Below are 27,164 nucleotides of genomic sequence, written 5' to 3'. Positions count from 1 at the left end.
GCCTTTCGCGTCTCTCTCCCCTACTCCACAGCGCGACCCCGAACCTACCACCCCTTGCGTCTGCCCCGTGACCCCGCACCGCGACCCCAAACCCACCGCCTTTCGCGTCTCTCGCTCCCTCATCCCCCAGCTCCGCACCGCAACCCCCGATCTACCGCTTCGCGTCTGCCCCGTGACCCCGCACCGCGACCCCAAACCCACCTTTCGCGTCTCTCTCTCTCTCTCCCTCTCCCCCCAGCACCACAACCCCCGATCTACCGCTTCGCGTCTGCCCCGTGACCCCGCACCGCAAACCCACCGACTTTCGCGTCTCTTCTTGTGGCCCCATGGGTGACCAGATAGTAGCAAGTGTGAAAAATCAGGACGGGGTAAATAAGCCCTTATATAAGACAAAGCCCTGAATATCGGGACTGTCCCTATAAAATTGGGCCATCTGGTCACCCTAACAGCCTTGCATGCACCGTGACCCCCATCCCACTGCGCTTCGCCTGGACCCTGCAGTGCGATCCCGCAACGCACCAACCCACCTACGGTCCTGCACTCTGAGGAAATCCTGAAATCAACACCATTCTCTCCGGTGCTCATTTCTAATCTAACATCTGAGCCCACAACCCTCATTCAGTTGCCTAGCCCCATCCACCTCAGTGAACCAAGCATGTGAGTAAGAGCTGCACAATAAATATAGGCAAACCAGCACTTAGGGTACTACTTTCCAATAGCTCACATAGCACTCTTCAGCTAAGAACCTCTAGCAGGTTACAAGTGTTAGTTAAGTTTAGTTGGCCTCATTTAAGGCTGATTTTTTTCAAACATGGGCATTTGTATCAATGTATAGAACCATAATATGCATGGATCCACGAATGTATTTAGGAACCTAACTCCTATTGATTTCAATGCAAGTTACGCACCAAAATACCTTTGAGGATCTTGCCCATAGTCATGTTCATATGTAAGTCAAACAACTTTATAAACCAGTTTAACCACAACTGCTTTTAAAACATGTTTGAACGTGACTGAAAGACTTGGCTAAGCAGAAACATAGAGCTAGCCATTCCCCATTACTGCATTTAAAATTTAAATACGCCATTACAAATTTCAGGTACATGAGTGTGTGGGTTATTACTCCATTGTGGTCTGATCTGTTTATTGACTTTTTTTTTAGGTACTGAAGTTTGTGTAGCTTAGAACAGAAAATATCAAATACCCAAAGCTTTGTACATTATTATTTAGATTGTGGTAGCATCCAAAATAATGTGTTACACACTTCCCCAAACCAGAAAAAAACACAGTCCCTGCCTTAACATATATCCAGTCCAAGGACTCTGATCCTACGAGTTGTTCCATATTGACTCAGGGATCCACTCGTGTAGAACAACTTGCAGGATCACAACTAAAAAAGATAGACAAAGTGATACATCTTATAAGACTAAGCTCCAATCCTGCAATTAATGTTGCATGGCCCTTCCCCTTTGACTTTTTGATTTTGGAGCCCCTTTAACTTCACTGGGGCTAAATGAGTGCAAATGGCTCTGCCTATGCAGAAAATTGTAGGCTCAGGGCCCTAGTGAGCAGTGTTCACAACTGATTACAGTTTACTTCTTATCAACCCCTTCTCTTAAATGAGTAGTTCACTCATGAAATAAATAACTTGATGATTTAGCTAAGTTTACATGGCTTTGCAGAAGTCATGGGTCTTCTCATAACATAGGAATGAGGGGTCACCAAATGAAATTAATAGGCTACAGGTTTAAAACAAACAAAAGGAAGTATTTTTTCACACAACGCACGGTCAACCTGTGGTTGATGGTTGATGATTACCTGTTCTGTTCATTCCCTCTGAGGCAGCTGACATTGGCCACTGTTGGAAGACAGGATACTGGGCTAGACGGACCTTTGGTCGGACCCAGTATGGCCGTTCTTATGTTCAGGAATAATTTAAAAAAGAGAATGGTGGCTTTGTGGACAAGCCTGGGGAGGGCATTCCACGTATATGAGGCAATGTAAAAGAAAGTGAAGAGACTTGAGGGAGAAGCAGATAACCAGACATGAAGGTTAAAACTGATTTCTTCATAATATGAAGATGAGGAGATACTAAAGTACAAATAAAAAGAACGAGGTGTACTTGTGGCACCTTAGAGACTAACACATTTATTTGGGCATAAGCTTTCATGGGCTAAAACCCACTTCATCAGATGCATGCAGTGGAAAATACAGTAGGAAGATATATATATACAGAGAACATGAAAAAATGGGGGTTGCCATACCAACTCTAATGAGACTAATCAATTAAGGTGGGCTATTATCAGCAGGAGAAATTTGTTTTAATTAATTTGCAAACGGGACACCATTAAATTAGGCTTGAATAAAGACTGGGAGTGGATGGGTCATTGCACAAACTAAAAACTATTTCCCCATGCTAATTTTTCCCCTACTGTTACTCACACCTTCTTGTCAACTGTTTGAAATGGGCCATCCTGATTATCACTACAAAATTTTTTTTTCTCCTGCTGATAATAGCCCACCTTAATTGATTAGTCTCGTTAAGAGTTGGTATGGCAACCCCCATTTCTTCATGTTCTCTGTGTATATATATATTTATCTTCCTACTGTATTTTCCACTGCATGCATCTGATGAAGTGGGTTTTAGCCCACAAAAGCTTATGCCCAAATAAATTTGTTAGTCTCTAAGGTGCCACAAGTACTCCTCGTTCTTTTTGCTGATACAGACTAACATGGCCACCACTCTAAAGTACAAATGTACTTCTTCCTCTGGACCTCCTTGACCTTGACCAGACACATTAACCTACTAAATAAAGGTAATGTTGTATTAAGTTTGTTTTTATCTTTCTAAGCATCTAGATAGCTAGTGGTACATTTCTGATGGATTCATCACCTTAGTATTTAGGCATCCACCTCTTGGTCAACAGACCATCTATAGAATTTGTTGATCCATATAAAACTTTTCATACTTTTTTTTTTGGTAGAATTAACATGCTAAAATGAAGCAGAGGTTCTTCTGGATTCCAAGAAATGTGGGATAGTAGCTGACACTCCCCAACCCTCAGGGTTATGGGGCGTGTTGCCTCAGATTTATGAGATACTGGATCCTTCAAGGGAGGCAGCATTTTATGGAGTCTCTGTCATGACCTGCAATCCTTCTGCATATGTAACCCATTAGCAAGATGGAAACAACTACAGCCTGTATTGATATTTTGCTTTATACGTTGATTTTCCATCCAGTTTTAAAATACTAGTACAGGTATATGAATTGGAAAAGGGGGTGAACAGTGAGGTGGCAAAATTTGCAGATGACACAAAATTATTTTGTGATGTCCGATGAGGACTATGAGGAATGGTAGAAAGACCTAAAGAAGCTAGGTGAAAGGGCAACATGATGACAGATGAAATTAATGTTGATAAATGTAAAATAATGTACATTGGAGGGAAAAATTGGAACTACCCCTACACCTTAAAAGGGTTTAAATTAAATGGATCAGGTCAGGAAAAGGATCTGGGTATTGGTGTGGGCAGTTCAACAGAGATCTCTGGTCAATGTACAGCTGTGGTAAAAAATGCGAACAAAATGTTAGGATGTATAAGGAATGGGACGGAGAATGATACAGAAAATATTATAATGTCATTGTATAAACTAGTGCTTCACCCTCACCTGGAATACAATGTTCAGTACTGTTCACAGTACTCAGTGTTAACTCCATCTCAAAAAAGATACTGTAGAATTAGAGGGAGTGGAGAAACAAGCGATGAGCATGGGGTAAGGAAAAACTCTTTTATGATGAGAGATTGAAAAGATTGGTATAGTTTACTTTTGAGAAAAAGCAAGAGGCCTGTGATAAAAGTATGATAAAAGACTAACTTCTGTTGGTGAGGGAGACAAGCTTTTGAGCTTACACAGAGCTCAGGCTACCAAGGAAGAGCTCCGTGTAAGCTCAAAAGCTTGTCTCGCTTCACAACAGAAGTTAGTTTAATAAAAGATATAAGAGCTCTGTGTAGCTGGAAAGCCTGTCTCCTTCACCAACCAAAGTTGGTCCAATAAAAGATATTACCTCAGTCATCCACCTTGTCTTTCTAGTATTTTTCTATGATGTTATGATTATTTTTTTACTCACCCGGCGGCGGTCTGGGTCTTCGGCGGCACTTCAGCGGCGGGTCCTTCCCTCGCTCCGGGTCTTCAGCGGTGGGTCCTTCATTGCCCCGCTGCTTACCCCGACCCTGCCAGCGCCGGACTGGCTGGAGGCGAAGGGGGAGCGGGCGAAGTCAGCACTCACATGCATATAACACAGGTTGGTTTCATTTATACATGAAAGACCATAAAATTGCTTTACAATATTCCGGGTTTGCACATTTGCATGATTCTATGAAGTAGTCCCAAAACCAACTCAGATGTGAAAAGAATGACAACTCCCATGTGAAAAGAATGACAACTCCCACAATGCTCTGCTCCGGATACAGTAATACAAAACAACGCAGAGAACTAATGGCATGAAACACTAAGAACTAATCTCCCTGGTCATTCTATTACAGATTTAAAAGTCACTATCATTGAACAAAAAAACTTCAGAAACAGACTTCAAAGAGAAACAGCAGAACTAAAATTCATTTGCAAATTTAACACCATTAATCTGGGCTTGAATAGGGACTGGGAGTGGCTGGCTCATTACAGAAGCAGCTTTTCCTCTCCTGGAATTGACACCTCCTCATCTATTATTGGGAGTGGACTACATCCACCCTGATTGAATTGGCCCTGTCAACACTGGTTCTGCACTTGCGAAGTAACTCCCTGCTCTCCATGTGTCAGTATATAATGCCTGCATCTGTAACTTTCACTCTATGCATCTGAAGAAGTGGGTTTTTACCCACGAAAGCTTATGCCCAAATAAATCTGTCTTTAAGGTGCCACCAGACTCCTTGTTGTTTTTACTAAGAACTACAACTCCCATAATACCTTACGATAGTTAATACAAACCACATCCGCCCAGACCCACCAGAGAACTACATCTCCCAGCATACATTAGGTCAGCCGGCTCCCTATATAATGAGTTCCATCCGGGTTCTTTTCTTGCTGTTGGCGACTCGTCGCCATTACAGGGGAACAGCTACGGTCCGCGGTAGCTGTAGGAGCGGCGCCGAGGAGCCCGCGCTGCCTGGGCGGCGCCGACCACCCCCACCGCAGCCAGTGCCGGGCCCCGCGGGGCTCCCCGTCCCGTTGCCACCCCGCCCCCCCGGAGCCCCGCAGGCCCGGCCCGGCCTCCCCCGGCTCTCTCTGTTTAAGCGGAGCAGCGAGAAGATGTCGCCATGAAGGAGGCCGAGTCAGCGCTGCGCCGCCCCTGTCGGTCCCCTTCGCGGGCCATGAGCCTGGGCCCCCGTCGCCTCCCCGAGCGCCCGTCCTACCCCCCAGCTCAGAGCCGCTGCCGTCCACTCACCAGCGCCGTCGGGGCGCCCGTTGATGCTGCAGAGCTCGCCCAGCGCGGCCCCCGCCTCAGCCTCCGACATGGACAAGAGCAGCCCCTGCGGCTCCGGGATCCCCGGCTCCTCGGCCGGCAGCAAAGGGCAGCAGACCCGCTCCGCCTCGGCCGGGCCGGCCGCGGGGGAATCTAAGCCCAAAGGCGGTAAGAGACGGGCCCGGGGGGAAGGGGCGCTGGGGTAATATCGTAGCTGAGTCTCCAGCCAGGGAGCTGGCAGGTGTTTCGCACTAAGAGGGACGGGGCAGGGGTGGGATGGGTCGAGTCTCCCGGCTGTGTAACATCCAGGCTTCTGGGAAATGTTAACATCACCCACAGGAAGTCGGCGTGGGGCAGTGGTACTAAGTGTCCAAGGGGTTGGTCCGAAGCCCAGGTGGTATTGATCCACTGTTATTACCCTCTGACAGGATACAGGGATACTGTGAAATGAGTTGGCGAACGTGCTAGTTTCCAGCCCTTAACATACTGGGCATCTCTGGTAGTTTTGGAGAGGCCAGTAATTGTATGCCTGGCATGCATTGCCACTGTATTATCGAGTGGAGCTTGGAAACTTGACGACCATCCCTTCCTTGTAGGTGTTCTTTAGGTCAGCACTGAGACACACTTGAGGGAGGGGGGAGGATGTCTAAGGAAACTTTCTTGCTCACATCCATTTGTGCAGTACAGGAAGGGACCGTCACTTTGCCCATGCTATCGCTGGAGCCTCTTGTAAGCACTAAGCTCACTACTGATGTTAAAAAACAAAGCAAACATTCTATCAGTTTCTGGCCTTCCTATATCCTGCTCAGCTTAAGCTTTCAGCAGCACTATTACCTCCTGAGTAAGGATCATAGAAGCTCAGGGTTGGAAGGGACCTCAGGAGGTATCTAGTCCAACCCCCTGCTCAAAGCAGCACCAATCCCCAGGTAGATTTTTGCCCCAGATCCCTAAATGGCCCCCTCAAGGATTGAGCTTTCAACCCTGGGTTTAGAAGGCCAATGCTCAAACCACTGAGCTATCCCCTTTGTGTTAAGAGTGTGGTGTATGTCAAGGTGATGTGACCTGAAGTGGAACTCTGTCTTTTGAATGGTGGCTTCCTTCCTAGAATATCTAAGCAAATTACAACTTGACCCTCCTCGAGGCAGGGGCAATATCTTAACTACAGATGGAAAGGTTGGGACTTGCCCAAAACTAAATATTGGAAAGCTTTGTTCCAAGTTCTTCCAAAATCCAGGAATAATAAATCCTCATCCCTTGCTCTAATTACAAGATGAGTGGTGTCAAACTTGCTTGGTGGAGAGGGCTGAATTCCACTCATGTTTAATGGGACAGGGTATAAATCTAGAATTACTTACATTACTCAGTCCACAACAGACTGCTTACTTTTGGTAGGAGGCTTATACTAGGATCAAAATTAGAAGTGAAAATTGAACATTTCGTTATCACTATTACCTATTCAGTACCACTTGGGAGAATATGCTTATCATTAGGACTATTATTATTTCCGCCCTTTCGTTTTTCTCCATTCTTTTTGTTTCTTTCCCTCTTCCCTGTTTGTGTTCTGTCTTTCCCTCAGGTTCCCTTAACTGCAGCAACTCCTAGTTCTCTCTTCCAAGGGGGAACATTTCCACTCTTTTCCCCATTTTACTGCTCATCTTTTTACAAGTGAAGTAACCTTGTAACCGCTTTAGAGCCATTGTTTCAGGCTGCCTGCAGACTTTGGGAAGACAACCCTTATTAGCTTAAACTTGGATCACATTTTTAAGGCTTTCTTTGCAACCATGAGTACTAAAAACTCTTAAAATGAATGTTTTCTGCATAGTTTGTCATGGAGGCCATAAAGATACATCAGGGAGGCTGGATCAGTCTTGCAGCTGTATGTTTGACACACTTGCACTCTAGTATTAAAGGGATCTTGTATGAACTATAGTAGTTAAATATAGCATTTCAGTTTAGACTCTTATTGCACATCGCTTCTCTCACTAACAGTTTATAAACTATCTTGTGTATCACTTATACCATTGCACTACATTATTTTAAGCTACAGGTCTGATTGTCAGAAGTGCTTAGCAGTAGCAGTTCCATCCCGAGGCAGTTGGAGTTCCTGGAGCTTGACACTCTTGACAGTTTGGTCCTAACTGTTTCTAAGTATTGAAATTTGCAACAATACTTGATATTGCTGGATCCTTTGACACAGAACTATGCACAATACAGTCTAACTGGAATGGTGCTGGGATGGCTTGTACTCAATTTCCTTCCTCTTGGGTGGTTTGATGTCTCAATTGTATTCTAAAAGAGTGTGTTGGCATAATGGCAATGTATACCTTGGTGCGTTTACCAGTGAAATGAAATAAGCTTCAAAGAGTAGCCATAGGCCGTTGAAATAATGAAATAAGTGGCTCTAACTCTTGAGGTGTTAACTTCTCCCCAAATGTCAAATTGAAGGGCTGGCAATACATGACATACTTGATCTGGATCTCTCACAGAAGCAACTGGAGTGTGTGACAGATTCTTTTTAGGCTGTACCATAACTGACATTATTAATTTTAACTTTAAACCTGTTTTTTAAAGATGTTTTGTCATTGTGAGTCTCATACATGGGTTCTTTTTTAAAGAAAACCAAGTTCTACTAAGATCCCTTCATGAGTCAATAGCTGGGTTTGAAGCTGGGCCCTTTAGACTCCCTGCACAGACCTCTACCACTTGAGATAAAGGAATAAATGTTATCCTCAGTGGGCCAGCTACTAGAAGGGAGGAAGGAGAGGATACCAAACAGTTCTGGGATTCTGGCCATGTAGGGGGATGGGGAACAGGGTGGCTTATTAGACAGAATAGCCAAGTACAGTACATACATTTTGGTACATTTATTCTGAAAGGCACTGTGGCTGAATGGATGAAATGTGGGTCTGTCATTGAAGAACTAGATTCCATTCTAGTTCTGCCAAAAATGCTCTTGTAAAACCCTTTTTATTTGTAAAATGGGGCACAGTGGTGATACTTGCCTGCTTCCTATGGTAGGGATATGGTGCTTTGCTCAATGACAGTCCAGAGAAATATAAACAGCCATGGATGGGAACTCACGGTTTTCTGATACCCTTTAGCCTAGAAAGGTGCACTGGTCAGGGAATCTGAAGTGGAAGTTTCTTGTTTCTCCCATCCCCCAGCAGAACATCCACCAACTTGGCAGTGCTGCAGAAGAGGGAGGCTAATGTAACTGCAGATCATATGTTAGAATCTGGGACTCTGGAGAGGACTGAGTGAAGAATTAAGTCATAGGCCTAGCTTTTACAAGAAGCAGTAAGGAAGCAACAGAGCCTCAAAGATTCCTGCTTCATATCAAAAGTATGAAATATAGGCCATATACTAATACAAAGAGAATATACCAAGGGCTGTTTTTATGTCTACATGTTTCACACTTAGTTTTCTAAGCTGTTTCCTAAATAACTGCAAAGTGGAAAAATTGGGGGCTGTACCTTTTTTGAGGTATAAAGGTCGCCTGAAAGGATTTCTTCATTAACATTCACTTTTTTTCTTTTTCTTTTTTTTTTTTTTTTATGCTTGTAATTCAGGTGTAGGCTGGAATACTCAGACTGGAGAGCTAATGTCAGTTGTATTGCAAGAGCTGTAAACAGAGCGTTTTAATTGGATTGTTTTAAAAATTGTGTTAATGCGTGACTTAAAAGACTTAGTATTTATTTATTCAAAATGTTAACTTCTGAATCTTGTATAATGTCTGAATGTATATCCACTCAGGTACCATTCTAATGCCTCAAAGGTATTGATACAATAGAGTGAGTAATGATCAACTTGTTCTCTTGCTTGCTTTTGTATATAGCTGTAAGTCAGCAAATAGCTCTGAGATTCTCTCTGAAACTGGAGGGATACCAAGTAGGTGCATTTGAGAATTAAGTGATTTAGGGGCTTAGATCCCATTGACTTTCAGTGGAAATTAAGCTCTTAAGTCATCTAGGCACTTCTGAAAATGTCACTTGCTGTGAACAGTTGAGAAACTGGAATAGAGACTGGTGAAATAGAGTTATCACAACTTCTGACTTGTGGATAAGGCACCTTGTGCTCCCGTTCAGGGTGCGCCTTGAAACAGTTTATAGAATTGCAATGTTCTAAATGTGAATTCAGCCTTTGAAAATGTAAACACAATGCTCCCTTGTCTGAGGGGCCCCTTCCTCTTGCAATTAAAGGTAAGAAAAAGTTGAAATAAGATAACTATTAGAGATGAGCCCTGCTTCATTAAAATGAGCTGGTCCTGGATTAACAGTTCTAGAGAAGATTAATGCTTTCAAAAGTATTCATCATTAGACTGGAACAAACAGCAGGGCCCCTGAAGTGAGGATGTTTGGCAACCAGTAGCGAAGGCCTGTTGGGAAATGATTGTATGTACATGCTTTAAAAACAACTTAAGTCATTAAAATCATTTTTTGGGAAGTGGAGGTAGGGACAGGAACTGAAAGCTTTTTCTAGGCCAAAGAATAAAATTCTGAATTAATTTTGGCCTAAATACAGAAGACAGCTGGATAAGTACCTTTGGTAGGAGAGGTCACCAGAGGCAGTTCATAGTAACCTGAAATCCATAACTGAGGCATATCAGAGAAGAAAGATGATAGTGGCCAGTAGAAGCTCTTTTTCTGACATGCTGCCTGCCAAAACAATCAGAAGGAAGAAAAGCCCTTTTCCTGTAGTTGTAGGGAAATAGGCAATCCTATCTAAGATGAGCTTTTGCAGCAAGACTAGACATTCATAGTGTTTCTCTGGCTTTACATCTGACTCTTCTCTCATTTCAATCTTGTTTTACTACAACCCTGGAGGTTCTTAGACTTCTTGGGAATTTTCATGCAGACCATTCTGAAGAGGGGAAATTGCCTTCAACCAGTAAAGTTGTGAAGAAAAGGTGTCTGGAGTCTATACCACTCTGGATTCTTGGTCAAAAGGGACAGACTAGAGATTCTTTGACCATAAAGTGTGATGCAGTAAAGTCGTCATTATAATGATGAAAGGGAAACTCCTAAAAGCCATTGAGTCAGGTTGAAGGGTTGTAATGTGATAGGAATGTTCTGGTAAGAGTTGACTGACAATTTAATGTTCATAATGGCTGTAATTTTGTGTTAGCTGTACTAAGGTGGGAAATTTCCTTGCTGTCAACTGCAGGGGAAGATTGCCACACCTGACAAGAAGTAATCTGACCCAGTTTAAAAAGAGTGAGGCTATGCAGTTAGCTTGACCCCCTTGTTTGCAGATACATTTTTCTGTCCCCTTGTGCTTATGGGTTGGAAAAAAATCAAAGTTGCTGTGGCCTGGGAGGTCTGTCTGTCTAGAATATGCACTGTGATTGTAGATGTAAGAAGGCTGTTCAGTGATGGACTTCAGTTCTATTGGCTTTTCCATATAGACATTCTTAAAGTTAATTTATGAAAATGGCTAATCCAATAGCCATTCCTTGTCTTTGGAATGAATTTTAATTCTACCAGAGACGATAGCCTAGTCTCAGTGGTGTAAATTACAGCTTCTTCTCTACACTCGGTCTGTCCAAATCACCATAGTCCAGGCCTGGCTACACCCTGAATATTTAGCTGCAACTGGTGTGCTTCTCAAGATAAAACACTGCCCCTAAGGTGTCAGGCTGACTTGCAGTCTCTCCCATGTGCACTGTAACTGCTGCACAATTCAAAGACATGCTTTGATACCAATAGTAGGAACTGTTTGAGTTCTCAATAATTCTGAATTTGGCTCTGCCATTAGGCCAAGTACATCACCACTTTTGCCAGTAAATAATGGCAGAGTGGTTGCATAATGCCTCTTGAAAGCTTCCCTGTCACTTCTTAACTAATGACTAATAAATCACTGCCCTTCTATTTCTCTATGTAATCTGAAAGGTGTTTGGCTTTAGTCTTAATTTTGAAGATCTTCTGCTGCACGATTATCACTCTTTGGAAATCACAGGCACATCTAACAAGTAAAATTCAGAATTGCATGGGGTTTTAGCTGTGACTCCACTGAAAGCTGAACTGATACAGTAGGCCTCTTAAACTAGTTTTTCTCCCACAACTCTAAAATGTGGTGGCCACACATTTCCATCTCTGTGCATTTCCTTTCTACTAAGAGGTGAAAGCTTTAATTGGTCTTAAGATACATTTGCATTTTTTTAATGTATGTTGTATTTTTAAAAGCATCTGGATGCTCTGACATGAAGAGGTATGCACAGCCCTTCTTACTGTTCCCTGAACACACTTTTTGGGGGGGGTTCAGGAGGGAGAAATGAAATTTTTGTAGTGAAAAGTGTGGAGAATCAACATGAATGAGATCATTTGGTTACTATAAATGTGCAGTTGGGTTGCTCCTGATGCCTGTCGCTCAGGAGTAATAGTGGAAGATAGTTACCAAGGTTAGTGGAACAGTAATTAATATGATCTTAAAATAGGGAAGGAGGGAACCTGTCAGCTGTAAAAGACTTGTGCAGATGAAAAAGGGGCAGAAGCCTGCTACTTCCCAATATGTGGATCTAGATGCAACTGATGTTCTAGTGCTGCTATTGTGAGGCATTAGATTTGATAAGTCACAATGGACCTGATGCAATGCTAATAACTATTTCTGAGAGGGAAGGGTGTATTGGCATATCTGTGGGCTGAGGACATTGAAAATTAAGCTCTAATTTTATTCTACTGTTTCAGGAAACAAATGTATCTAGTGGCATTACCAGGTTAATACACAGGGAAATGGATTACCATGTTTGGACTCAACCTGACTTTACATTTAGGAACTTATTGGAACTTTAGAGGGAAGTGTTTTCTAATCTTATGGAAAGATCCTCTGTAATAGTTTAGGAAGCATTAGCAACTCTTGTACACCTTTAGAATACCCAACTAACGTCTGACTGCTCTTCCATTCTTGTGAGCTTTAGAATTTAAAGCCACCACTTTGTGCTTGCTGCTAGTGCTTTCTGTGTTAAAATCCCAACAGTGTGCTCAGCACTCTCACCAGGCAAACAATCCCTGCCTCCAGAATTTGGGGATTTGCTGACTAAAACACGGATTAGATAAATCCACTGGGAGACCAAAGGTGGTAGTGGTATGTTGAGGTAGATGGGCATTGTGGAAGAAGTGGGTTTTTAAGAAGAGCCTGATGCATTGTACTGCCCTAAGCATAGGGCTTAGGATGAAAGAAGGCACGCAGGAGAAAAGGAAATAAAGATAATAGTGGTTAAAAAGAGACGTCCACATAATAGAGCAATGTGGGAGATCTAGAGACAGACAAATGCAGGCAGGGTGGTATCTTTACACATTCTAGACATGAAAACTCATGTAATCAACTAAGGGCATGTCTACAATACAGAATTGTCAACTGAAGTTACGTCGGCATACAGCTGCTGCAGTAATTAAATTGCTTTTTGTGTCCACACTACGCTTCTTGTGTTGGCAGTGCAAGTCCTCACGAGGAGCCCTTGTACCAACTGTACTGTCAGTGCAGGGCATTGGGAGACGGCTTCTGAAAGCCAGTAACAGTTGATGTAAGCATCGCAGTGTCTCTGCTGATGCTGTGTTGACCTAACTACGTTGACATTGATTCTACGCCTCTCATGGAGGTGGAGTTAAGTCAGCATAGCGGGGCAGTTACATTGACAGGAGCAAAATTTTAGTGTAGACACTGACAAGTTTAGGTTGATGTAAGCTGCCTTGCATTGACCTAACTCTGTAGCAGAGATCAGGCCTATCTGTTCCTAGAATAAAGAACTAACTGATGGCTATTGAGTGTTTTGGAAAAACACCAGAAGCTAGAAAATTCTATCTTGATTACTCAGTGTAAAATTGTTCTAATTAAACACACCCTGCTAGTGGCTGTTCCTGGTTCTGGCCTGAAACTAGTTTGTGAATGAATTGAGTGTAGTGTAATACTATCCTTAGTTCAGCTACATACCTGCCTTATGTCTCTGGTCCTTTGCTTGGTATAAGCTCTAAGTAGTGGTGGATTTTGGTGTAAGTTTCAGTAAATGCTGATTAAGGAGCTGATTCTGCATAGAAACTATCCATGGTAGGAAGAATCCAGACAATAGAAGCAACTTAGCTGCATTTTATTTCAAGGCAGCTAAGAAGTCTCTTCCTTTATTGGCTGCATAGGTTCCTGGATACTAATGTGCCTGAAAAGTACTTTGCTGTGGGTTTGGTGGTATAGTTAGAGAAGCCTTGGAGCTCTGGATAAGAGTCAGTATTGTCTTGCTGTAGACAGGTATAAAAATGATCCAGGCCAAATGCGGTCCTGTCTTAAAGGCATGAATTACTTGACAGCCACTAGAAAAGCAGTGGAAGTATCTCGCTGAGCTTGTGAGTCTGACTTGTTTTCATTTTGTTTTGTTTTTTTTTCAGATGGAAAGAATGCAAGTGGATCCAAACAACGTTACAATCGTAAAAGAGAAACTTCATATTCAAAAAATGAGAACTTTTCCAGCCAGTCCCGTCGCTCCAATTCACAGAAAAGCAAAGCTTTTAACAAGATGCCCCCTCAGAGAGGGGGCACTGGGGGAAGTGGCAAACTTTTTAGCTCTTGTAATGGTGGAAGACGTGATGAGGTGAGAATTGTAATGCCATGTCTGCAAGGCCTCTTTTTATGGGCCGAGAGGATCACTCTGACTTGCTAGTTAGGTCTCCTGTGTTCCCTTTCTGGGCTAGGAAGGGCAAGAACCTTGAGGTGGTAACATCGCTGAGACGCCAGATTGAGTGAGATCAGAACAACTTTGCAACATCTCAGAAGAGGATGCTCTTTGGTCTGAGACTCGTTCAATAACAAGACCAGTGAAACTAACAGAAGTACAGTCTGAGGAATGGGTGTATAGATATTGTGAAACACAGGTCCTTCATGAAAATGATCTTAGTAATACAGTTTTCAGTTCCTAAATCTGTGACGTATTTATGTCCAACCACTTGTGTATTCTGAATCCCACGTTATGAAATATTTAGCAAAGTAATCTGACTACGCCTCACTAGATCACATCAAGGCTAAAGGCAGATCAGGAATCCTTTCATGCTGATGTATACTATGGGTGGTCTGCCTCCCCCCACTTGGCATATATAACCATGTTACACCCATTATTTTTTTTAAATTAGCAATTTAATCTACAAATATCACGTATTCAATTACTATATTTTCTGAGTTCTAATTAAGTCCACTTCAACTATATGGAAACTAATCTAAAATCATGAAATCTCTGGAATGATCCTAAAGCTTGCAATACTGGCTCTTTAAAGGGATATTGTCATTTTAAAAATAGCTTTTGTTACCCATGTCGCTAATCCTAAACAACTAGTTTTAAAAATAAAGCTTTCACTTTCACTACATAGGCTGCTTTTACACTTCCATTTGTACAAATGGAAAAAGATTACTCAATCTTAACTTTCAAGTTCCTTTGCATTTCTAATGCTGCAGTATTAGATCTTCAGGCCTGGAGTGGGAGAAGGTGAGTAGGTAGGGGTAGTGCATTTCCCTGTATATCATTGAAGGGAATGGATCTGTGTTTGTGCTGATAGGTTGCAGTGTACCAGCTTCCAGAAAATTCTAACCAGATCTGTGTCTTGTTTGTTTGTGGGTTTTTTGTTTTTTAGGTAGCAGAGGTTCAACGGGCAGAGTTCAGCCCTGCCCAGTTCTCTGGTCCAAAGAAGATTAGTCTGAACCACTTATTGAACTTCACCTTTGAACCCCGTGGCCAAGCAGGTCACTTTGATGGGAATGGACACGGCAACTGGGGGAAAAGGAACAAGTGGGGACACAAACCCTTCAACAAAGAGCTCTTCCTACAGGCCAAGTGAGTGGAAGATCAGCAGGGCTCCTAGACATTCATATGAATGAGCTTTAAGGGAATGTGTATTCACTCTTTAGGTGACTGAGTCAGGGAATTATGTATTTAATTATACTGAATGTTTGTTGTGGTGGTGGTTCTTCCTTCCCCCCCCCCCTCCCCCCCTTGTATTGGTTACTGAAGTTCTGCTCCACTGGTTCTGTCTCCACAGTATTGGTGCAAGGGTTACCTTGTGTGTATACAGAAGGGTGAAATATGTTCTTTTCCTGATTTATAAAAGGAGATATTGGTATCTGAGAGAAAACAAAGGAAATGCAGTTAAAGGGACTGAGTGTGAAGGATGGAAAGGGTAACACACCCTTCTGCCCAAATACTCAAGCACCACCTGTAAAATTTAATATACCCTGTTGGGTCCGGGAAGACCTGTGGTCCCTTTAACACTTAAGTAGTTCATATTTCCTTTCTAACTCAAGTAATGCAGTGTAAACAAAACAAACTTAATCCATCTTAGTACAATGAGATGTTAAAACTTGCTTCTTTTGGGATCAAAGCAAGTCTCAGTTTTTAAGTCCTCATGTGCAGAAGTCTTCGTTTTTAAACAGATACATTGTAATAGTTACTCTTTCTTTAAAGGTGACTCGAATAATTTTAACTTGTGTAGAAATATGTACTGAATGCATCAATAATCAAGGTAGTCAGTCAGTTTAGCAGATGAACTCTTCTTCTTTTTTTTTTTTTTTTTTTTTTTTTTCCCCCCCCCAATTTAATGTTTTAATGGCTTTATCTCTAATTTGGGGCAGGTTCAACATTTTCTGTATCTGATCACCACCTTTAAGACCATGAAAAGTACTGCTAAAATTGCAGTCATTGGCATTTTTGTATACTATGGTAAAATGTGAATATACTTTATTTGTATAGAGACTTATTATAGCACTTGTCTGAATAGTATGTGATTTTCCTGCCTTGTGTTCTGCCTATTTCAATAGCTTCCTTTATAGAAAGCTGTTTCCTCTGCATAAGTTCCCTTTCGTTTAGTCTGTACTCAGACAAGAACTCCAGGCAGGATGGCCAAACTGCAGGGAGAAGAACTGTGTCCAAAGACGTTAGCCCTGTTAGGTTCACTAATGGTAACTGCTGGCCATGGTCAGCCTAGATGCCAAGTCTTTTCACATACCCAGCATGTGGCTGTGCTAGGCATTCTTGGGTACTGTCTTTAAAGACAGGACTGACTTGGTCTCTTGAGGATCTTAATGCAAAGGCCACTTCTACTATCACCTGGACAGTTGGAATAGGTGACTTATCAATTATGATGCCTTTGTGTCTTCCATCCAGCTGCCAGTTTGTGGTGTCTGAGGAACAGGACTACACAGTGAACTTTGCTGACCCAGATACCTTGGTCAACTGGGACTTTGTGGAGCAAGTGGTCAGTAGTGATGGGATGGGTTTTTAAAACTTATTTCTCTTCATCTACCTATCTAATATTAAAAAAAAGTGCCTACCTGTTGCTCTAGTTGCATTTGACATAATGTGAATTTAGTTGCCATCAAGTCTCATTCCTTTCAGTATTGCATGAGTGACAAAAGAGAATCTGATAGGGAATTACTTTTGAAAGACTCTGTACGTGACAGGAGCTTAAGACTGCCAAAGACTATTATGAGGAAGAAGATATCTTCCTCCATGCTTTTATAGATGGAAGTTGATTAGGAATATTAAGTGTGTTTCGAACACTTTTTTTCCCCCCCCATAGTATTATGCAGAAATGTGGTCAGCCTTCTGACAAGGTCACAGGGATGGAGTTGATGGAATTGTGCTGTGTAGAATGCTTTTACAGACTCTTATCCTGTGCATGGGCAAACGTCTTTTGCCTCACAACAAAAATCTGTAGCTACTTGAAGCACCCCAGGATTCCAACCAGATCTAGAAAATAGCGTGCGCGCTCGCTCGCGCGCTCTCTCTCTCTCTCTCTCTCTCTCTCTCTCGATACTCTTAGTCTATGATGCAGCGCATGCATTTGGGAGGGAGCATGTTTACTGTTATCCTGAGCTTGATGCTTCTTTGGAAACTCATGCATGTATACACTTCCCCCAATAGTCTTAAACAGACTACATATACATTACATAAGACGCATCTGTCTACTCTTCTAATATAATTTGTTTAGAAATTTAGGACCTATCGATTTTCTTTAATTGGGGAGATGCAGAGATGTTTAGTTGTGTAATTAGGTTGTAAAGTCAATAAGGTGACGCCAAGAAGTCCACTGCTGCCTGCAAGATTAATTGCTTTCAGAAGACAATGCTAGTAATCCTGGAGTTGGGGGTCAGTGAACACATGAAAAGGGAAACTAATCTATGATACCAAGCCTTGTACATTGAAGAGTCTGACAACAATACCCTGTAGATGGCTCTACCGACTACCCTATGCACATTTAGCAGGAACAATGTTTTTAAAACCATATGATCAATTTCTTGGTGACTGAAGGAATCTACCATCCCTGCTTTCTTGGAAAGGTTCCAGTCTGTCTTGTCTCTTTCTCTAGAGGGCAAAAATATTTGGCCGACTTTGCAACAAGTTCCTGAACAGATATCTCAATTTATAATCTCTAGCTTTAGTAACTTATTTGTGTTATGCTTCTCTTATGGCCATCCAGCGAATTTGTAGCCATGAAGTGCCCTCCTGCCCAATATGCCTGTATCCACCTACTGCAGCCAAGATCACCCGTTGTGGGCATATCTTCTGCTGGGCATGCATTCTGCACTATCTCTCCCTGAGTGAGAAAACCTGGAGCAAATGTCCCATCTGTTATGGGTCTATTCACAAGAAGGATCTCAAGAGGTAAGACTTGCAGGCAATTCAAATCCCTTCATCTTTCTGTAAAGTTAATTCTTGCTACTTAGGCTATTCCTGTGTTGCAGTGTTGTTGCTATGGAAACACGCCAGTATGCAATTGGTGACACCATTACAATGCAGCTAATGAGAAGGGAGAAAAGTGTTTTGGTAGCATTGCCCAAATCCAAGTGGATGAATGTAGAGCACCCCATTCATCTTGGAGGTGAGTACTCGTGAAGACTCTCCTGGAACGTTGGCTGCATGTATGACTAAAACTTGGATGTGGAAGCTGGTTGCTATGGGGAAACCTCACTCTAGGTGCATTTATATTGGGCCGATTACAAGACATTGCTTTCAAATACCGATCAAGTTAACTACCACCTCTTAAATGACTAACATGCAGTGTCCTACTCCATAACTCCCTTCCATAAGTTTGCATCATACATACTACTTTAGTTTCTGTGCTGCAACGCCCTGCCATCCCAGAATAATTTACAGAACAAGCCAACATTCAGTAATTCATAACTATTAGTGTATCACTGCAGAGCTCACTTCCTTTTGTTGGTCTCCATCTTTGTTCCCTGTGTGTGTTTGTTTTTGTTCTCCCCTTTCCTCCAGCCCTTGGCTCAGCAGCAGAGTGAATTATTTTAGATTTGACTTATTCTGTAGTTCAGGGGTAGGCAACCTATGGCACACGTGCCGAAGGCGGCACGCGAGCTGATTTTCAGCGGCACTCACACTGCCCGGGTCCTGGCCACTGGTCAGGGGGGCTCTGCATTTTAATTTAACTTTAAATGAAGCTTCTTAAACATTTTAAAAACCTTATTTACTTTACATACAACAGTAGTTTAGTTATATATTATAGACTTGGAGAACTTCTAAAAAACGTTAAAATGTATTACTGGCACGTGAAACCTTAATTTCGAGTGAATAAATGAAGACTTGGCACACCACTTCTTCTGAAAGGTTGCCGACCCCTGCTGTAGTTTATGCTAGATAATTTCAGAGATGCTGTGTGTAGCAACAGCATATGCATGCTTCTACCAGTGGAATCTCCTAGTGGGGAAAATGGGAAAACTATTACCTATCTGGGGCTTGATCATAAAATATTAGGGTTGGAAGGGACCTCAGGAGGTCATCTAGTCCAACCCCCTGCTCAAAGCAGGACCAATCCTCAGACAGATTTTTGCCCCAGATCCCTAAATGGCCCCCTCAAGGATTGAACTCACAACCCTGGGTTTAGCAGGCCAATGCTCAAACCACTGAGCTATCCCTCCCCTCCCTGAGCTGTTCCATATACCTCATAATTTTTGTCTTCCCTTCTCTGTAACTTTTCCAATTTGTAGTTATTTAGACAGTGTCATACATTTAATTGCCAAAATTAGGTTATTCCATCATACCATCCCCTCCATACATTTAAAGCACTCTTGTATCATTGTCGTATCCATCTTGTGTGACTGGTGACAAGGTTCTTCATATTATCACTGCTGCTTTATGGGTTATTTTCACCTGTGGTCTTTCAACCAATCCTATAAGGGAGGAAATAGTTTAAACTTAGTTCTAAAGGTCAGTGTCTCCCAATCTAGGATCCTGGAGCATAGAACTCCTTTCAGATGTTTGCCTTGGATATTTAGAAAGTTAAGATTGAGTGTGCATCAGTAACTTTAGGTAAAAAACAAAACATACAGCACTACAGGATATTGTAAGTCTTGGTGTCAGGATAACTGCAAACGCAGAAAATTTCAGCATTAAGCTTGCACTTAAAAGAAAGCCAAATATGGCAAGATATGCAAAATGCACAGACAAGATTCTCTCTTCCTCCTCCCCCCCCCTCCCCCCTTAATTTTGCCCTGTAGTGACACTATGAAATTGGGGTGAGGATTGGATTTGGAGGAATGAAGATATCTACTGTCCTTCTAAAAGTTTGTTTCTAATCTGGGATTTCAAACACTGAAATTGCTTTTATTAACTTGGGGCAGAGAGCAAAAGGAATGTTTTTGTCACTGTTTAAACTTTTAGTTTAATACCAAACTGAGATTGAGTTCCCCACCCTCAGAATGAGAGCCAGCATCCTCTGAGGTCCTCCATCAAAATGAGGGAAGACCAGACTTGCCATTCCTGATGCTGCTAGGGGGTTAAGGCAGGAAATACCTTCTAGGCACTGCTTATTTCATAGAGACCAAAGCCCATTTTATTTATTTATTTTTTTTTTTTAAAAAAAAAACCCTTTTGTGGGTTCTTTAAATGTGCAGCGTGATTGTTTGATGTGACCAAGTCACTAAAACAAATATCTAGTGCAGAAATTCTTGTTGAATGTTTATGGAGACTTAACTTCATAACTTGCTATTGGGATTTATGATAAACTGATCTATCATAGTAACTTCTCGTCAACAACATTGCTTATGTGCAGATCTAGTTTTCCTAGTAGATTTGCCCACAATGAGAGAGTAGATGAGATTTTAATAGGAATGGCAGAGTTGAAATTGGAGCTTGCTGCACATTGGGTGTCTACAAAGGATGTCTTATTGATATTCTTTCCCTGGCCAGATGAGCAGCACAGCCAATTCTCTAAGCTGCTGCTCGCATCCAGGGAGCAGGTGCTGCAGTGGGTGATCTTGGAAGAGAAAACCGCATTACTACGACAGTACGAGGAGGAAAAGAACACCCCTGAAGCTTGCTTTATTGAGGCAGCTATCCAGGAACTGAAGGTGAGGACCCCCAGTTGTGGTGGATGTTAATGGTTACTTGATGCTGATAACATTTTTAATGGAGGCCAAGTATCCACAGTGGGTTTGGTTTGGGGGGGGGGGGGGGGAGTGAGATAAGAATCCTTTAAGTATCTCAATATAGAGATTATTTTTGGAAATGTGTGATGATTCAGTATCTGCAGTAGTAATGAAAGAAAATAGTTTAAAATCTCAAATATTCTTCCTTTGGGGCATAGAATACTGGCAAGGTAGCTCGATATTAAGGACAGCACCTGATCAAAAGCAGCAATATAAACACTGAAAGGGAATAAGAACTACATGCACCCCAATCACTGACTGAACTCTGGCACCTGGAATGCCACCAACCTCTGAATAGTGTCTTAACTGCAGAGGTAGTTGTGGAAGCTTACTGTTGGTGAAGCCAGGCTCTCCTTGTGTCAGGAATAGCTAATTCTTGGGATAATGATTCTTTAACCAAACCTGCAGGCAGTTGCTTGTTTCAAAGCCAGTATGTGGCAGATAGCCTGCAGAGTTTATTTCTAAGTATGCTGGTGTCTCCCTCTATTTTAGAAATGGCCACTGGGTGAGGGAGAATCTTGATCTGTGGCAGTCTGAGACACGAAGGGAGGGAATACTGACGTTTATCGTCTGTCTCCTGGAATAAATAAACTGAAATGTGTTCTTTTTGGGGTGGCCTGTAGCATCGAGAGAGGACTCTAACTTCATTGGACCAGAGTAGTAATAGCGACGTCGCAGGAGCCACAGCAGCTGTAGAAGAATTGGTCCTGATGGAACCTTCTGTGGCCAGGGAGCCTGCAGCTTCCCAGGAGAAAAAGGTGGGTTTTTGGTCCCCTTTTTCTCCCCCAGGACCAGCACAGTTAGGATCTAACTCCACTTCCTCACTCTAGTGTAAGGTGAGCAGGCACTGAGGATATCTACCCTTCTCAGAGCATTTGTGTACCAGAGATTATAGTTGGATACTGACTCTACACTGTTTGTTCTATAGCAGTGTGTTCTGGAATATCTTTCTGCATTTGATGAAGAGATGGTGGAAGCCCGCTCCAATTCTAGAAGCTCCTTTCCTCTTCCCCTGGAAGTAGAAGAGAAGGAGGAGGTAGCTGAGGTGGACACTGAGGCAGTACCAGATGTGAATGCTACAAAAGAAACGAATCCATCAGAAAGTAACTACCAGGAATCTAAAGTTACAGCCAACAGTGGACGTTTGAGCAACTCTCCTTTTTACTATTTCTATCAAGGTTAGTGGAATGGAGTCTGTTTCTGGAGGGGAGAGGTAAATGTTCCCCCCCCCCCCCAAAAAAAAAGTGCCCCGGAGGAGGCATTTGTAGCGTGTTAATTAACCCCTATGAAACAAACTTCTTCACAGAGTCTAAACTTTCTTACCATTAACGTTTGACACTTTGTGGGGAGGGGGATGGCTTTGAGAAATCAGTAGTTCCAGGGGAGTTAAGGGTGAGTGGGAAGTAGAGAAGTGACAAGTGAATTTCTTCCCTTGTAGCGGAGGATGGACAGTGTATGTATCTTCACCCTGTGAATGTTCGCTGTCTTGTTCGTGAGTATGGCAGCCTGGAGAACAGTCCAGAGAAGCTCACTGCAGCTGTGGTGGAGATAACTGGCTACTCTATGACAGAGGTAATTGCTGTAGCTTTCCCTTGTGTTTATCAATCGTGACCTTTTTCTTAGGGAGGGCAGTTGAGAGCTGATGGTGGGTAAGATACTACTAGGAAAAGGTAACTTACAGTGGTTGTCAAGCACTTTCCAATACTTGCTGAAACACTTTTTTTCCAGGCTGGGGGTAGGGTTGGGATCCACTTTAGGCACCTTTGGAAGCAGCAATGTCTAATATAGATTCCCCTGAATGACTGGCTTCGTTGGTGTTGCTTCTGTTTCCTCTTCCTGAGAACAGATGAATGGGGAGTACTTGGCATAACCGTTTCCAAGACAGGTTCCTAGAATTTCAAGTGTTTAGTGGGTGAGAGTAATGTCACCTCCTAAAAAGCAGTGACATAGATGGTTGCAAAGGGAGAGACTTGCGGGTTCTGCTACAACAAGATATCATATATTCTCCCCCCCCCCCCCCTTCCAGGATATGCGACAGCGCCATCGTTACCTATGTCACTTGCCTCTCACCTGCGAGTTCAGCATCTGTGAACTGGCTCTGAAGCCACCTGTCATATCAAAGGAGACCCTAGAGACATTTTCTGGTTGGTACTTTCATTCCTTTTCCCAGCCTGTCCTGTAACCATAAAGAGTTTGGAAGAAGGGATGTCTGTTTCTGTGGCTGGGAGGGCAAATGAATAACAGGAATGTAAAAGGCTGTCTTGCTGCTCAGTCACACTAGTTCATGATGATCCTAGCTAGAATTAGGAATTGCCCTGTTCAGGTTAAGGAACTCCTCTGACTTGTCTGCAACAGGTGAGGTTTTTATTTGTGTGGATTAGACAAACAGTTTGGGAGAGAAGAGTATGGATTAGGGTGGGACACTGCACTAACTGCTTGTGGATAAGTTAATGATCATCTAGTAATAGTGTCTCCAAAACTGGAAAAAGCTTTACCAAGTATTGGCTTTTACCTGGCTTCCTATGATTTGTGACACTTAGATGACATTGAAAAGAGGAAACGCCTGCGGCAGAAAAAAGCTCGTGATGAGCGGCGTCGGGAACGCAGAATTGAGATGGAGGAGAATAAGAAGCAGGGCAAGTGTAAGTCTCACTTAACCACAACTGGTGGGTTTCTATGTCTCCAAATCCTGGGAAGATGTGAGGTTTGCAGATGAGGGGTTAATACATTAGGGTGAAGGTTGGGGGGCCTGCCATGATTAATAGGTATTCACTTGTAACCTTGCCATAAACTGGGTTTGCTGTAGCACTCTAGCACCCTTTCCTTATATGGTGAGATCATAAGTTGCACTAGCTGGGTCAAATAAGTGTTTAACAGAAACGACACAACTAACATACTTCTGAACCATGCCCAACACATTGAAGCTGAAGAATGTGGTGTGGGGCTTGCAATGGAAAGGATATACTGTATTCATGTAACTCCCAAGATTCTGTCTCTAAATCCAAACTAATCCCTTCAACTAGAAAGGTGAAGGAGGAACAAACATCTGCATAGGGATTACCTCTACTCAGCAGCAGGGCTTCTATTTGGTGGTTTTTTCTCCAGGTGGCAGTATTGTTACTTTCCCTTCAAGGAAGAGACCACTCCCAAAGCCCCTGAAACAACTTGACACTTGCACACCTGTGACCCATTACTCCATATTAAGCAATGTTCTTATTAAAAACTTTTTCTGGCTTTCTCTAGATCCCGAGGTCCACATTGCTTTAGAGAACCTGCAGCAGTTTCCTGCCTTCAGTGCTTGCTCAGGAGAACTCATCAGCAGTGATGACCAGAGCTCCTCTTTGTCCCTTCTTGGCAGAAGCTCTGTCTCTCTCACAGGTGAGCAGCTGGAAGAATGCATAGATGGATTGATGCAGTCCCTCCCTCAGGTTTTCTGACTCAGAACACCAAGCTAGACTTTCATTGCTGGCCACAGAACCTTTGGGTATTAGTGGTGAAATCCAAAAGTTCAACACCCAGAAATAGGACTAAAGTATAGATCTCCATAAGTGTTGTTGCCTATCTTCCACTATGTCTTGTCTATATCCTGGGTCTGAGCATTGCACTGCAGCCACCACTTACAAGAAGCCTCGTATTGTAGGAAAAGGAATAGCTACTTCCAAGAAATTGGACCCCCACACCCAAGGGGAGCTGGGAAGGTTTGTAAGTAACTGTACAATTCTACCTTGGGTGAACCACCATTTATTTTTCTTTTGTGTATGTAACCTGAAACATGCTACCCTTAGCACTGACTATAGGATATGTTTTCCTGTGTTTAGTCCCGAGAAGGATCAAGTCAGTGACTCCACCACCTTAGGTGTATCTCATTTTGGGGTCTCCTTTCCAGCCTTCAGAGACAGTTCTTGGTCACTTGCTCTCTAGTAAGTGTCCCTGTATAAAAACATCTTGGGACAGTCTGTATAAGAGGCTAAATAGCAGAGGGGGAAACTGAAATATCGACAAGATATGTTGAGATGAAAGCTGAAAATTATGGGCTATAATGCATTGTTTGACTTGGCTGCACCAGCTTCTTTCTCCTCCGTTGCACAAATGTGGGATTTTGCTCATGTAATTAGCTTTCCTGTTAACTGACTGAAGCTTGTCTCTGCAGAGTCTGTCTCAACTCCATTGGCAACTGCTGCCAGCCTGGCTAGCCCACCACTCTGTATCGGAAGCCTGGAAGAAGAGTCTCCCTTACCCTCCTTTGCCCAGGTAAATCCTCTTCCCTTAAAGTTACATATGGAACAGAACACCCAGCTGACTATCCTACTTGCTGTTTCCTCACTGGTCTGAAGTTTAAGACCTCCAAGCACGGTCCTAGTGGCTGCTAAGATGGGATGGTCCCTCCGCTCTTCAGTTTATCAGTGATAATGTTTGGCAAAAGACCCATAATACTGGGCAAAGTCCTGTTTTCTGGCTTGAAAGTTGTATTGTACAAAAGGCCTGGATTTCCTTACAACTTCTGGGGGTGTGGGAGGGGATGCTGACAGATAGGTCTTGGTCTGCTTTCTTATGCACACTTTTTTTTTTCCCCCCTCCCTTGGTAGATGTTGAGAGTTGGAAAAGCAAAGCCAGAAATGTGGCCCAAAGCTGCCTCTTACACAAGAGGTAAGGAAACCCTACCTCCAGTGATTATCTTGCATAATTTCAGGTGTAATGGCTAATGAATAAAAGCACTCTTGTACAACCTCAGCAACACAACTCTTCCATCATCGGTGGCCTTTCTAGAAATCTCCTTTCTTCCAGATCAGAATACCCTGGCACCTCCTGTTCCAGTGGATAGTGATGGAGAGAGTGACAACTCTGACCGTATGCCTGTGCCCAGCTTCCAGAATTCCTTTAGCCAAGCTATTGAGGCAGCCTTCCTGAAGTTGGACAAGCCGTCCACATCTGACCCCCTCTCTGGTAAGAACAAAGCAGTCTGTCACCTAAAAAATCTAACATGCAGAGCTCCCTGACACTGGGAGTCCTCCCTCCCAGTGTACAGGGGCCATAAAAGCCCCATCACTGGCTGGGCAAGTTTTCCCCCCAGTGCTGGCACTGCATAAGGCTTATGAGGTCCTCCCCAAATCCTGGTGTAGTGGTACGTTGGGGATGGAACTGTAACCTACAATACTAGAACCATTCTGAACAGTTCTAGGTTGTGGAGCTGCTCAGATGCAGCCTTATTACAGAGCTGCTCTAAGTTACAGTGGGAGTTGCACCAGCCTCCCAGAATTGTATAGGCACAGAGGTGGCTTAAAACCACCTTTGCCCCATTTCTCCCTGGACTGCACCTGAGTTGGACCTCCGAGGCACAGCACACAATTTTCTCTTGGGTATTCATCATGCACCAGCTTCTGCTGGCTTCTCCCTATGTGCAAGGATTGGTGTTATGTGGTAAGGTGGGCCTAGCTCACCCCAAAGTGTGTTTTGTGCCTCTGGCATGCCAGTGATGAATTCTGCAGCCAATTGTAGTCATATAGAAGTTTCAAACTAATTCGTATCTAGACACTTTCATTTAAATGAATGGGCATCAATTGATACACTAGTCCTTGTCCTTATGCTCAGTTTCATGCTTCCATGAAAGTTGCAGTTTATTGTGGACTCCATATTGATGACCACTGTTGTAGAACTGTTTCTGGCAGTGGGAAGGAGATGTACTTTTTGTTTTCTAACCTTTTTATGAATGGGGTTGAAGTGACCCCTTCTTTAGAGGTGAGCTAATCTATCACTTGCTACCCAATATCTGCCTGCATCCAGCAGTGTGATGGATAAGTATGTTAGTTCAGAGCTACTAGAATAACAGCAATAAGAGCAGCTCATACTGCTTGACTATTTCAAACGCGAGACCCAGAAAATAACCCATCAGATTGCATGTATTTCACCTTTGGACAACTTCCTCTGTAGCCACCATAAGGGCTAGTACTGTAGTTTTAAAAAGTCCTAAAATTCTATAGCATTGTGTGGCAAAAATTCCACAGCAATAGAAAACAAGGTCCTAGGTACCTACATTGAAACTAACCCTCCTCCCCAACCTATTAACCATTAAATGGGAAGATCACTGTAGCTGAGGAGAAATATGGCTTAGTCAAAGCCAAAAAATTTTTTATAAATCTTTTTCTTTACAGAGGAAAAGGGAGGCAAGAAAAGAAAGAAACAGAAGCAGAAGCTGCTATTTAGCACCTCAGTTGTCCACACAAAGTGATGCTGCTGTCCAAGAAAGTTCTGTCTCCTGGTTTTCATTTGCTTTTTGTTTTGCTGCTATAGTTTAAG

General features: G+C 42.9%; 1 protein-coding gene across 1 annotated transcript; it reads left to right on the top strand.

The window, feature by feature from the left end:
- The first annotated feature begins 5,088 nt into the window (after window positions 1-5,088).
- RNF10 (ring finger protein 10) lies at window positions 5,089-27,158 on the top strand. The gene is made up of 17 exons (XM_024198025.3): window positions 5,089-5,627; window positions 13,832-14,034; window positions 15,065-15,264; window positions 16,591-16,681; window positions 17,906-18,090; window positions 18,171-18,307; window positions 20,632-20,792; window positions 21,494-21,628; window positions 21,799-22,048; window positions 22,309-22,442; window positions 22,897-23,014; window positions 23,411-23,512; window positions 24,114-24,248; window positions 25,021-25,121; window positions 25,457-25,517; window positions 25,656-25,814; window positions 27,020-27,158. The coding sequence occupies exons 1-17, from the start codon at window positions 5,465-5,467 to the stop codon at window positions 27,094-27,096; spliced, it is 2,412 nt and encodes an 803-aa protein (XP_024053793.1). The 5' UTR covers window positions 5,089-5,464; the 3' UTR covers window positions 27,097-27,158.
- Window positions 27,159-27,164: the final 6 nt, after the last annotated feature.

This window comes from Terrapene carolina, unplaced genomic scaffold (assembly GCF_002925995.2).
Source record: "Terrapene carolina triunguis isolate 2854851 unplaced genomic scaffold, T_m_triunguis-2.0 Scaffold790, whole genome shotgun sequence".
Lineage (NCBI taxonomy): Eukaryota > Metazoa > Chordata > Testudines > Emydidae > Terrapene > Terrapene triunguis.
This window is presented reverse-complemented; position numbering and strand designations above follow the sequence as displayed.

Coding starts and splice junctions, on each gene's coding strand:
- RNF10 (XM_024198025.3), top strand. CDS start 5,465: ATGCTGCAGAGCTCGCCCAGCGCGGCCCCCGCCTCAGCCTCCGACATG. Junction 20,793..21,493: donor CAGCTATCCAGGAACTGAAG/GTGAGGACCCCC, acceptor GGTGGCCTGTAG/CATCGAGAGAGGACTCTAAC. Junction 25,815..27,019: donor CACATCTGACCCCCTCTCTG/GTAAGAACAAAG, acceptor TTTTCTTTACAG/AGGAAAAGGGAGGCAAGAAA.